Source organism: Myotis lucifugus, unplaced genomic scaffold, assembly GCF_000147115.1.
Source record: "Myotis lucifugus unplaced genomic scaffold, Myoluc2.0 scaffold_2204, whole genome shotgun sequence".
NCBI lineage: Eukaryota > Metazoa > Chordata > Mammalia > Chiroptera > Vespertilionidae > Myotis > Myotis lucifugus.
In genome coordinates this window covers 737-14,724 of record NW_005873252.1, presented here as the reverse complement: position 1 = coordinate 14,724, position 13,988 = coordinate 737, and the positions used below count along the sequence as shown (strand labels likewise).

The 13,988-nt window shown below is 39.9% G+C and overlaps 1 protein-coding gene across 2 annotated transcripts in view; it reads right to left on the bottom strand.

Moving 5' to 3' along the window:
- Positions 1-11,000, bottom strand: part of LOC102424606 (tetratricopeptide repeat protein 8-like) — a 16,076-nt gene extending 5,076 nt beyond the window's left edge. Inside the window, exons 1-4 of one of the 2 annotated variants that reach the window (XM_006108384.3) lie at positions 10,918-11,000; positions 6,560-6,647; positions 3,819-3,929; positions 92-231 (exon numbers count right to left, since the gene is read on the bottom strand). In XM_006108384.3, the coding sequence (XP_006108446.1) occupies positions 92-231; positions 3,819-3,929; positions 6,560-6,640 (332 nt within the window). In that variant the 5' untranslated portion in view covers positions 6,641-6,647; positions 10,918-11,000. The remainder of the gene's footprint in view (positions 1-91; positions 232-3,818; positions 3,930-6,559; positions 6,648-10,917) is intronic. The other variant, XM_023748970.1, reaches the window with a different exon arrangement.
- Between the last annotated feature and the right edge of the window lie 2,988 nt (positions 11,001-13,988).

Below are 13,988 nucleotides of genomic sequence, written 5' to 3'. Positions count from 1 at the left end.
CACTATTTCTCTCCATTTGCATTCCCTCTTTATTACTGTCTCGCCAATAGTCCGCAGGAAAGGAGTCTTACAAACTGAAGGCAGAGCTCACCTGTAGAAGCGGAGGGCGACTTCTGGTTGATCAGAATAAAAGTGGTTGCTCCCAATGCATGCAATGGCCTCCATGTGAGTGTTGTCCTGTTTCAAAACTTCTTTGTAGTATTCGGAGGCCGATGAGATATTGTTCATTTCCTATTCTCCAGCAAGACAGAAGAGCAATAATTGACTGATATTGCCAAGATGTTACTTTCTGACTGGTTTACGTTTTCTTATTCATGTAAGTATTTATTAAGAACCTACCAGACTGTTCTAGGCCCTGGGGACACAATATAAACCAAAAAGATAAAGTTACTATCCTCAAGGAGACTGCATCTGGTAGGGAAGACCAACAAATGAACACACATGTGATGTGATGTTGGGCAAGGACCGGGATGGAGAGAAAGACAGAGCAGGGTGAGGAGGCGGAGGCTGCTGCTTCAGAAGGGGCCGCGGAGGGGTGCCATGTGCGCAGGCCTGGGTGAAGTGAGGGCTGAGACCTGAGCACATCTGCTGTACATACAAAACATCTCCACCGGCACGTGCAGTGTAGGCTGCGATGCTAGGACAAACTTCACTAGTGAACGCTAAAGCCACTGTCACATAAAGAGAAAAAGGACACGCTGGAAATCTTTGTGCGGTAAACTATGCGCCCAGGGAAACGAACTGTAAATCCAAAGGGAATGCTGCATCCGACCAGCTCACGTCTGTGCTTAGTCCTGATCACCCTACGGGCGCATGGCACTGTCCCCACGAGGACACTTTCCTCTCGACATCTTTCTTCCTCTGAGTGCGAAGTGAAATTCTCCCTTCCTCACAAAGCCCTCCCCTGTGCGCCCATAACAGGATATGTTCCTCCAACTCCTGGCCAACACGAAGCAGGGCAAGGAAGAAGGTAGCTGGTTAAAGGATCTGTGCCCTATCGCAGCCATGGCAACAGTGACTACCACAGAGGCATGGAGGGAACTCTGACCAGCAACCACAGGCTAGAGGTGCCAATGTTCTCTCGGTTTCTCTGCCAGCACTTCCTGCCTAAGGAAGACCGGCAGAAGGACTGGGATGTGAGAAGAGAGAGCAATGAAGGTGCAAGAGCATCGGACAGTCAACCCTATATATGAATGCCACTGGGTTCACAGCCCAGTTTATTACCCTTCCTTCCCAAGCTTCTTGGTCAAAATTCTGTTCAATGTGGAGTCACACACGTAAAGATACAGAGATATAGAATTTTTATTGAGTGATCAAAGTTCTCTATTTACACTAGAGGCCCAGTGCACAAAATTCATGCATGGGGGAGTGGGATGTAGATCCCTCAGCCCAGCCTGCACCCTCTCACAATCCGGGATCCCTCAGAGGATGTCCAACTGCCGGTTTAGGCCCGATCCCACAGGGATCCCTGCGGGATCAGGCCTAAACCGGCAGTCGGACATCCCTCTCACAATCTGGACTGCTGGCTCCTAACTGCTCACCTGCCTGCCTGCCTGATCGCCCCTAACCACTCACCTGCCTGCCTGATCGCCCCTAACCACTCTGCCTGCCTGCCTGATCACCCCTAACTGCTCGTCTGCCTGCCTGATCACCCCTAACCACTCTGCCTGCCTGCCTGATCGCCCCTAACCACTCTGCCTGCCTGCCTGATCACCCCTAACTGCTCGTCTGCCTGCCTGATCACCCCTAACCACTCTGCCTGCCTGCATGACTGCCCCCTCACCTGCCTGCCTGATCGCCCCTAACCACCTCTGCCTCAGCCCCCTGAGACTTCATCTGGAAGGATGTCCAGAATGATGTCTGGAAGTTCGTTTGGCTGTCCGGTCTAATTAGCATATTATGCTTTTATTATTATAGATGTTTATCAAAACTATATTTCAAAAAGAAAAACAACCTTCCCAGACAATTCAAAAATACTACTGTTTTTCTTTTTTAAAGTGATGCATGTTCATTACAGAAAATCTGGAAAATATTGAAATTGTAAAACCAAAAATGAAAATCATTCATATACTACTACCCAGATATAGAAACTATTAATATTTTTCCACTCTTTTTCTAACAAAATAATTTTTAAAATATCATAACTAGCATTTCAAGGCATTTAAAAGAGAACAGAGATGCTTCTATTAAATACTATATTGGAACTCCTAAACAATAAGATATTTTTTAGTTTGATAAAATAATTGAAATAAGAAATGAAACCATTTGTAGCTGATGATTATTTTATTACTTAGAAATTTTAAGAGAACCTGTGGATAAGGAATTAAAATTTAAAGAGTATTTAGCCAGGTTGCTAGTATCAAATCTACTTTTAAAAATTAATGCATTCCTACTAACCAGAAATAATCAAACAGAAAATACAATAGAAAAGAGGATCCCATTCATAGTTATACACAGGAATACATCTGTGCAGAAAAAGTTAACATAGCAGGTCTGAAACTGTTATTCCTAGAAAGATCGGTTTACAAGGTTGACCCCTGGGTGGCATCTCGGAACTTTGCTAGTTCCCTAGACTGATATAAAACTTTCCCAAATGATAAGAATGGCTCACCTCACCTACACTGTACAAACAATATCGTTTTTGCTGAACATGTGTTTGACTTTTGGGAGTCTGGGATTTGGGTACGTGATAGGCAGAGGGTGCCTATATGACCCACCCCTTGAAATAACCTGTATACCAAGTCTCCAATGTGCTTCCCTGATAGACACCGCTTGGCACACGTGGTCATAGCCTGTGGCTGAAAGAACAGGTGTGTCCTGTGTGAGTCCACGGGAGGTAGGGGGGTGTGGGGGGACTCTTGGAAGCTCGTGCCTGCTTTCCTCTGAACTCTGCCCCAGGTGCCTCTTCCCTTTGCTTCAGATCTTTCTAATAAATCACCCAACTTCAGGGTGGTTTTGGAGACCCCCAACAAAACATTTTTATGAGATAATTACAAAATATGTTGCAAAAAAAAGAGAGATCAAAATAAAAGGAGACATATTGAGAGTGGGAGGAAAAACAGCCCACCCCACCCCCTCATTCTTGTATTCAACTCAAGTCCAATCACTATCCCTGCACAGTTATTTTTAATGGTTCTTGACAAGTCAGTCCTAAAATCAATATGGGAGAGCAAAGGGCCAAGAATAACCAATTGTGAAGAAGAACAGGTACGGGGAATTATTGTAAAGCTAAAGTAATTAGGCAGCAGGGAGGATACCTCAATGGGGCTTTTCATGGAATTTGTCAACATGATGCTAAAATTTATAAAAAATAAGCAAAGTACAAAATAGCCAAAACATTCCTGATAATGATGAACAAAGTGCCCTACCAAATAGCAAGTTTTATAAAACCACAGTAATTAAGATGGTATAATATGGGCATAAAGTTAGACAAACAGACCAATAGGACAGAATAGAAGGCCCCACATCATGTCTACCATATATAGAAAAAAAATTATACTTGACATTATAGGCCTTAGGAAAAGGTCCATAAATGTACAATAAATGTACTGGGACCACTAGCAATCTATAGAAACTAACTTAAATCCCTATTTCATACTATTCTCTATACATTTATGTATGTTTGAAATACTGCTTAAGAAAAAGTCAGCTTTACTAAATGCATACACTAAAATCACTTACTCTGTTGGTAAACTACAGTCCAGCAGTCCTAGTTTTATAAATTTTTCTCCTTGCTAGGCCCCCACAGGACAATGGGCTTACTTAAGAAGCATATAACCTCAATTTTACATCAACTTTTTGAATACTATGAACCTCACCTCATAGATCCTGGCAATTCCACAAAGTAGGGTTACTTCTCCTGGAAACTTATCTAAGCCTTGTTTGAAAAGGTTTAAAGCAGTCACAGGTTGATCCAATGAGGTGTAAACCTAAAACCAAGATACAGTTCAGTAAAAGTACTGGTTCTTAAAATAATATAGTATTTGTTATGACAATTGGTTACATAGTTGCTTAGTAACAAATTATGTCCTAGAGATTACAGTAAAAATTATGTAGGATTTCCAATAATGATGTTATCATTTTATCTCCACATGCTGTATATGAAGCATTCATTCATTTATTCCTTCAACAAATGCTTATCGTGGGCTTATTATTGTCACAAAGACGGAGCAGTGAGTAGACAAAGATCAGGGGAAACTCTTTTTTAGGATAGAAGACATGAATATGTCTACAGGTTGGCCAAAAGAATCCATTATGAGACTGAAGTTGAAGACACTGGAGAAAGAAGGGAACAGGCCCTGAGAAAGAGCAGCAGGGGAGACCTTGTGGAGACGGTGGTTTTGGAAAAGGACCCTCAGAAATAGAGGGGAAACAGATTTGTGAGGAGTGTGGCCAGGATGTTGAGAGAGTTGGCACTTGATGGCTTTCATTTAATTAGCAATCAGGATATTAGCATGAATAACTCACATAGAGAATTTAAAAGGAATCTCTAAATTAGAGAATTATTTTATGTATAGAAACATAGGATTATGGCTTTTTTCCTTCATGACCATGGGTCCTCAATTTCTTCCTCCACAGCTAGTCTGTGCTTTGAAGAGGCCCAAATAGATACACAGGAAACTGTTTACAGTGTTTATTACCAAAATATAAGACTAGCGAGAAAGTATGGGTGAAAAATTTTTCAACTTTTACCTTATATATTTTTTAACTTCTTTTTAAAATATAATAAATTATATAATTTAATATGCTAAGTAATATAAAATATTGACTAATTATTTTTAAATTAACCATCTAGAATTGTAAGAAATAATTTTGTTCCTAAAATCTGCTGATCCCTATTACTTAACAATCATTCCTTCATATATTAAAAAAATAAGTAAATTTTACCTGTATACAGTCATGCAGACAATGGATTTAAACAAATTAATTTATGGAAAAATAAGTCAAACCATATAGTTAACATAGTTAAAATTAAAAGTACATTTTTTAACCATGTGGCAAGTGATTATCAACAAGATAGTAGTTAAATAGTATGACCTGAATTTTCATTTCAAGCTGTCAGAAAAGTTTTAAGTCTACTGTGATTCTTAGTAACTTCTTTAAGAGTTGAAGTTTAGCCCTAACCGGTTTGGCTCAGTGGATGGAGCGTCCGCCTGCGGACTCAAGGGTCCCGGGTTCGATTCCGGTCAAGGGCATGTGCCTTGGTTGCGGGCACATCCCTGGTGGGGAGTGTGCAGGAGGCAGCTGATCAATGTTTCTCTCTCAATGATCTTTCTAACTCTCTATCCCTCTCCCTTCCTCTCTGTAAAAAATCAATAAAATATATATTTTAAAAAAAAAGAGTTAAAGTTTAGTATATAAGGTGCAGTAGATTTAGGTACCAGACAGTTCAATCGTGTTTGGAACCACTGTACACGCACTAAGATTAGCACACTAAGTTCATAACACAGCTTTCATTAGTTTTCTTTCAGTATGCTAACGTTTAATACCTATTTACGACGTGGTAGCACTTCCATGTATATCTCATCCTCTTTTCAACCTCCTTCACCACACTTTTCAATTGAAAAAATTCTTAGAGGTACGGCACGATGACATCACAGCCACCAATTCATCAAATGTTTCGTTTAAAGTAGCCTTGGTGAGGGTCAAGAAGTAACTTTACCCCAATACTGAAAATTCTAGGTGTGCCCTCGCTTCTGCTGTGGCTGTGGGTGGCACGATGAGGCAGGGAGTAGGCTCCGGAATCAGAAAGTCCTGGGCCTGAATGCTGGCTCTCAACAGCCAGGTGACCCGGAAATCTCACTGATCTCCTTTCCTTAAGAGCAGAAAGGAAATATTGAAACCTACCTTGTGGAGTTGCTCTAGGGCAGCGATTCTCAACCTGTGGGTCGCGACCCCTTTGGCGGTCGAACGACCCTTTCACAGGGGTCGCCTAAGACTATCCTGCATATCAGATATTTACATTATGATTCATAACAGTAACAACATTACAGTTATGAAGTAGCAACGAAAATAATTTTATGGTTGGGTCACAACATGAGGAACTGTATTTAAAGGGCCAGAAGGTTGAGAACCACTGCTCTAGGGGTTAAATTAAATGCATATGGAACAGACCTGATACAATTCCTTACACTGAGTAGGTGGTCCATAGATGGGAAATATTGTTTTTGTTATTACGGCAGAGCCAAGAAATAAAGGACCTATGTAAAAACAACCCCTGTTTTGCACAGTCTGCTTAGGTAGGAGATAGTGTGTTGTAAAAAAAAAAAGGGGGGGCGGGGAGCCTGCACCCATAGGAGTGATAAGCCCGTGATATTTTCTGCTCTAATGGGCAATCTTTCAAAGGGGTTTTCTTCTTTTTCATGGCCATCAATTTCTCCTGAAACGGTTCTTCTCTATATGGTCTCACATTTTCCCTTGCTAAAAAGAAAAATAAGTTAAGTCTGAACATATTAGCTTGCCAAAATATTCCTGAAGAACCTAGCAACTCTCCCCATGCGCTGGCCAGAATTTACACAGTTCTGAGGAGGCAGATTCCACTCAGATTGGGAATACTTACCTTTGCCAAGTAGAGAAATGTATCTACCATTTCCTGCTGCTTCAGAGCTGATTTAAATTGCTTTTCTGCTTCACGATACATTCCTAACCTAAGAAAAGCCATTAAAAAATTAGGCATGCATCTTAAAAATACTCTAATATGCATTCATACCCTAAGGCTATGGATAGAGACAAATTACATCTATAAGAGTAAGCACGTAAAAAGAAGGTAATGCCCCCCCACATATTAATATTAACATGTAGTTTATATAGTTTAGTAAAACATTGTCTAGTTCCCATATTCACTGTCTATCTAACCCTCAAATGCTATGTAGTGTCTGCTGCAGTCTAGTCACAGCAGGACCAAGAGCTGCTGGTGAGCCAGGTCATACGGGTTCACCGCCCAGAGAGCTTATGATCAGCGGGACATATGGCAAGTGACCTGGATAAATGCTTAGAGTCTCTATTTTACTGGAAGAGCTAAAGGATGCCCTTTCTTAGAAAACATCATTTGCTCTGAGACAAAAATCCAAATTTCAAAACCATTTTTAAACAATGTTGATGTAAGTAGTAACTGCCACTTGAGTTGACAGCTAGACCATTTCGTCATTCTAGAAACATTTTCTTTTCCTCTTTTGGTGTCTGATGCCAACTGTCCTAGCCTACCACTGTGGGATTTGTTCCTCGTTTAACTGTAACTGTCCTGGTGTCAGCACCCACCCCTTCTGCCCGGGGGACATTTCGTTACCACTAACTCAATCATTACAGCATACTCAGCCTGTCTTTAATAGGTTGTTGGGCTTTCTTATAACTACTCCCCCCATACCCCGAGCCTTCTAGGAGCTACTTAGGCACTTTAATATTGCTTTTATTTTGTGAAATAAAGTCAGGACTACACACAGTATGTTCCACTGTGCTGCTTTCACTTAAAGGCTAGAAAAGATAGCTTTGATCTCTTTCCTAACCTAAGCCTCAAGGATTGGTGTGGCTATACCCTAATAGCTATTAGAAGACACAGGATTAAAGGGGTTAAAAGTGACCCCCCCAAAAAAAACTGGCCTAAAGTTAGAGGATATATGATACAACAGAAGCCCCCACCTCTTCAAAGATCTCACAACTTTTACAAGGAGTAGTTATTAAAATTTTACCAAAGACACTAAAAGTTCTGGCAAACAGCATACTTATATATATAACTTGAACTAAACGTGCAAGTCTGAAACATGTGGCTGAAGTTCATCACTGACTTCCATGAACACCTCATTATCCACGAGAGTCTGTATATTTTTATCTAGTAAGTTGTCTCTTTCCAAAAATGACTGAAAAGGGATTACAGCAAAAAGACACATATAAACAAAAATATGAAAACAGAAATAGCTTTTTAAAAAAAAAATCAAGGAGATGGAAGCATAAAACAATTTTTTTAAAAAAAGAATCAGAGACATTGAGATACCCAGAAACCAAAGAAAAAGAAGTCTTTAATTACTGCATCCTTAAGAGCTCATTTCTTCCAGTACTATCAAAAGGAATGTACCACCTGGGTTCTTGTGCAAAGGAAATGGCGTGGGCCATGTACACAGCAAGTGTAATGAACACATCAGTCAGATTCATGAACACAGGCCAATATCAGAGTCAGAGTCCAGAGATAATCCCCACCAACTGCCAACGTTGTCTCAGCAATTTAATTCAATAATCATCAAACACTGACTGCATGCACATTTCATGATGGTAAGGAGACGCAAAGGTGAAGGTAACAACCATGTCCCAAAGGCACCAATAAAGACTGAAATAAAACACGCTCACAGGTAAACTTAGTTAGTATCATGGCAATGAGAACCAAAGGTGCTTGGAGAGCTCAGAGGAGGAGCGGACCAATGTAGTTTCAGGGAGGAAGCAACAGACAAGATTTTGACCGATAGGGTGAGGTGAGGGTGAGGGGACATTTCAGACAGAAGCAAATTACCAGAATAAGCACACAGGCCGGAGAGTGCAGAGCATGGTGGGGGATGCCAAGTTGTCCTGACTTAGCTGAAAAGGACACAATAAGGAATGGGAGAGGCGGGCAAACGTGCAGCCTGAGACAAGACCTTGGATACCACCCCTAAAACCCAGACTTCATTCTAAAGGTAACGAAAGTTAGCCAGAGAAGCCAACAAGAGCTGTGCTTTCACAACATTACATGGACAGTAGGAAAGACTGATGGAGGCAAAAAATACACACACACACACACACACACACACACACACACACACTGAGTGGCCAGATTATTATGACCACCCCATCAGTACAATGAAGTGAATTAGTTATGCAAATAATAATAAAACCTTGAGAGTATTTGCTTAGGAAGTTTTCAATATTCAGTATTTTTGCAAGTGTCAATGAAGTACTGATGGGGTGGTCATAATAATCTGGCTGGTCATAATAATCTGGCCACTCAGTGAGTGTGTGTGTGTGTGTGTGTGTGTGTGTGTGTGTGTGTGTGTATACAGACAATTCAGGTAAGAAGCTAATGTAATAATTCAAGCAAATGCACTAAATGCCAGAATGAAGGCAGGGGTGGGACTGGATAGTAAGGGAGCAACTGTGAAAGCTACTGCAGAGGAAGAACCAGAGAAACTAACTGGTCAGGAGCAAAAAGACGGAAGTCAGTTTGGGGCTACATCGCCTGGTAATCCATCCATCCTTGGCCTCCCCAGTTGAAATTAGGAGATTTCTCTAGGTTCCCACTGAACCTGCGCCTGCTTCTATCAGAGAGGGATACGGGCTTACTGTTGTTTACTGTCCTCTCTCCCCACTGGCCTGTAAGAAACGATCATTTAAAGGAAGAAACTATCTAACGGGAGAGTGAATGAATGAGTGAATGTTATAGCCATAATAAAGATAAGAATCTTTTAAGGAACAGAGAACGATAATATGAAAAAGTACACTCATTTAAATGCCATCCTAAATGGATGGCAGAAGGAATCTGAGTTGTGCTTATCTTTAATTATTAAAGATTTCTAAAGGTCTTGCTCAGAAGCTCAAGATTTCAAGTTTGTCTTCAGGAATTATATTCCTAAGTTTAATGTTACAATGATCTAAAATTACCTTTTAACAGAAAATACTTCCTCAGTCTAACAACAGGAAAAAATACTTTAGAGTTCCATGTGAAATATCTAAACAGAAAGCAGTTTTAAAAGAAAGTAGCCCTTGGGTTCCATTTATGTAGTTCCTTTTCCTCACAGTATCTGCCTGAAAACTAAAGAATTGAAGGATGGTCACAGTAACCAGTTTACCTTGTTTCATTTTGTTTTTTAAAAATATATATACAGCCCTAACCGGTTTGGCTCAGTGGATAGAGTGTCCGCCTGCGGACTGAAAGGTCCCAGGTTCGATTCTGGTCAAGGGCATGTACCTTGGTTGCGGGCACATCCCCAGTTGGGAGTGTGCAGGAGGCAGCTGATCAATGTTTCTCTCTCATCGATGTTTCTAACTCTCTATCCCTCTCCCTTCCTCTCTGTAAAAACATCAATAAAATATATTTTAAAAAATAAAATAAATAAATAAATACACACACACACACACACACACACACACACACACACACACACATTAGAGGCCCAGTACACGAAATTCATGCACTGGGGTGGGGGCGTGGGTGGGGTGGTCCCTCAGCCCGGCCTGTACCCTTTTGCAGTCCGGAGCCCGCAGGGAATTTGCAGTCCGGAACCCTCAGGGCCGCTCCCCACCATGGGGAGCGGGGCCTAAGCCGTCAGTCGGATATCCTTAGTGCTGCCACAGAGGCGGGAGAGGCTCCCGCCACCACCACTGCACTCGCCAGCAGTGAGCCTGACTCAGGGCTTCTGGCTGAGCGGTGCTCCCCCTGTGGGAGTGCACTGACCACCAGGGGGCAGCTTCTGCTTTGAGCATCTGCCCCCTGGTGGTCAGTGCGCATCATAGCGACCAGTTGTTCTGCTGTTTGGTCGATTTGCATATTAGCCTTTTATTATATAGGATGTTTATTTCAGGGAGGAAAGGAGAGGGAAAGAGAGATAAAAACATCAATGATGAGAGAGAATCATCAATCAGCTACCTCCTGCACGCCCCACACCAGGGATCGAGCCGCAACCCAGGCATGTGCCCTGACCAGGAATAGAATGGGTGACCTCTTGGTTCATAGGTTCAACCACTGAGTCATCCTTGCTGGGCTAAAATTATGTTATTCTAAAGGTGTCAGTTCTTTGTGCCACCCTGTGATTGCTCAGTAAGTGCTTTCTCAAGTAAGCCAAAGATATTTCTTCATGAGAAAAATCTATCTATTATCCCCAACCCCCAAAATTATCAGGTTGAGACTCTAAAATATGTTGCCACTTCTAAGCCCTTCCCAAATAATCCAAATTTTACCTGTAGTAACATTTTCCAATCTGCACTTTCCACCACCAGTCCTTGTACTGAGAATGCTCTGTGGAAAGGGCAGCCAGATCCAAGGCCTTGGAAAACAAGTCATTTTAGGTTAGGATTTTTCTCTTCTAACAATAAACAGAAACAATAAATAATGAAATCAACCATATAATTTGCATCAATCAAAGCATGCATTAGAAATCAGACAGCAACTCAAGTTGCTCATGTTTCCAGATGGCCCCAGGAATTTTCCCCAAATAATCAGTTCCAGACCAGAGGGCTGACAGCAGATGACAAGTAAACACTGCTTAAAGGGAAGCAGAGGTACAACATATTTGAATACAATTTTAATATACAAGGCACAAAAGTGGTATTTCAAAAATCCATACGTTTCCACCCTCTCCCCACCATTTATCGACTGTCTAATGATCCAAAATGCCTCCCAATTCAGTGTCAGTCAAGCCTTCAGGGTGTTAGCCCGGTCCAACTGCAGGCTCCACTTTAACAGAGACACCGAGAAACAGAAAATAAAGGAAGCAGGTAGAAAGGGGTTTGGAAAACAGGATCATGGAGAAGCTGGGGTACTGGGGTAACGACCATCTTCAAAAACCTCCATTCCATTATTCTGACATCACTTCACATTCCAATAACTCCAAAGGTCAGACTTTCCTTTGCTGCAGACTGAAAAAAATCCTCCTAGTTGCTTTCATATTTTACATGTGTTTCTCCCATCTCTCTTGTGTATTCTAGCTTGTTCCTTCTAGTGTTTATTCAAGATTTGGCAAAGAATGACTAAACAGGAATGAGAATTTTATGTAGAGGAAGTGGAAACCATTTGGATAAGAGAAAAGCAAATCCATCTTTACACAGATTTGAAGCTCATAGAAATTTGAAGCTCATGCAAAGATTTGGTGAATAAAAACTCAGGTTATTAGTTAAAAGAGAATTCTGATTTTTTTAAAGTAATACTTATTGTTCTTTCTCTCAAGGTTGAAAAACTTTTATTCTTTAAACAGTGTTAGTATAATGATGGCCAACACTTCAGTTAAAGGAACTTAGGTTTTCAGTTCTGTTATCTCAGAATATATCCCATATTATTGTCCATTTCTTAATATTAACCTTTTTCTGAAATAAATGTCAGAAATATTCCTTGGCTCTCCTACTGCAAAACTAAGAACATTTCTTTGTGTTTCCCATCTTCTCTTGCTCCAGGGGAAACTTTTAAATATGCAAACTATTTTTTTTAAAGTGGTGTCCCCACGCTGGGGTTCTAATAGACTTGAAAAATCAACACCTCTACTTGAAAGCCATAGATATTCAAAAACAAGACACATATAACTTTCATATGCTTATTTTTCTTTTTTCCCCAAGTCAGAAATAAAAATGGAAGCAAAAAATGATGGAAAAAGTGTAACTTCAATTAGCATTATCCCTGGAAATACTAGAAAAACATCTTTTCAATCAGCTAAATTCAGGGGTGTACTGTAAATATCTGCATATCTTAATTTTAACTTAACCTTTATAAAGATCTCTTCCAGCAAATAGATCAGATTCACTCTCATGTTTAATCTAATGACTTCTGTTTTCAGAAAAATGTCCTTCTAACTTTTTTACATTTTCTAACTTTCCAAGACAGGATTCGGAGCTTATTCCAGGCGACTGACTTACTCTCACATACGGCCCTGAGACAAGTCCTCCTAAGTAGGATCTCCATGTCTGTGCTAACCCAATTAAGGAAATTAATATGAATTATTGATATAAACTAAAATAATAAAGATATACATTTAAATTATCATTCTTCATATGAAGACGGAGGCTGCACTAGACAAAACCATTGGTGACCATTTCAAAAGGGCCCCAAGTTCCCTGAGGACAGGCACCCCTTCTTACACATCTCTCTTGCTGTGCTAAGAGGCCCTGAAGAATTAATTATTTATTGATTTAACTAATTCTATTCTTTATTTCTAATTTATGTTGAAAATAACTTAAGCACCAAACAAATTATAGTAATAAGATTCATATTAACAATTTTAAATTTTAAAGTGGTGACAGAAAATCTATAGTATTTCTTTAAAGTCCCAATTATTTATTTATTTTTAATTACAGTTTATATTCAATATTTTTTTGTCTTAGTTTCAAGTTTATAGCATAGTGGTTAGACAATCACATATACTTTACAAAGTACTCCTCCAATATTTCCAGTACCCACCTGGCACCATATATAGTTATTACAATATCATTGACTATATTCCCTATGCTGTACTTTACATCCCCATGACTATTTTGTAATACCAATTTGTACTTCTCAAATCCTTCCAATTTTTTCACCCAGTCCCCTAAACCCCCTCCCCTCTGGCAATCATCAGTCTAATGTTCCAATTTTTAAAAATAAATGACTATATATTTAAGTATCTTTGACTAATTTAACCAATACAGAATCTCAATATCAAAGGCTCAGAAGATCATAAATAAAAGCCATAAATGTATAGAAGTCCATATGCAGAGTCTTCAGCAGAGCTACACATCCTAATGGTTGTTGAAATGTCCAACTGAGCACCCCAATTGATTTCCTAATAGTGCCCCAACCACTAATGTTAAAAAAAAAAAAAAGAGTCGTCCTTTCACTATTGTTACAGTTGCGACAACTTCAGGATGATGAAATTAAAGAGCATTTGGAAATAAAGATTCCTGAATCACCAACTTTATTTTGTCAATGCTGTCAAATTGCCCCAAAAAGGAAGGGGAGGTAGGGGAGATGTTAAGAACTCCAAGGCAGAAAAACAGTTTCCATAGGACAACTTTACTTTTCCTTAACATTGAAATATCACTTCATAATATTCTCTAAAGTTATCTACAGTATTCTCCATATCTGTCTATGGACAAATACAGAATCACCAACCCACATGCCATTCTAGATTTGTTAATATTGGCTTCCCCCCCCAAATGAAAAAAGTATTAAGAATTCAAAGACAGAAATATAGTTTTCCATAGAAGATCAACTTGATTTTTCTTGACATTTAAATACCATTTTACAGTAGTTATCTAATATTCTCAAAATTTGTGTGAAATAATTT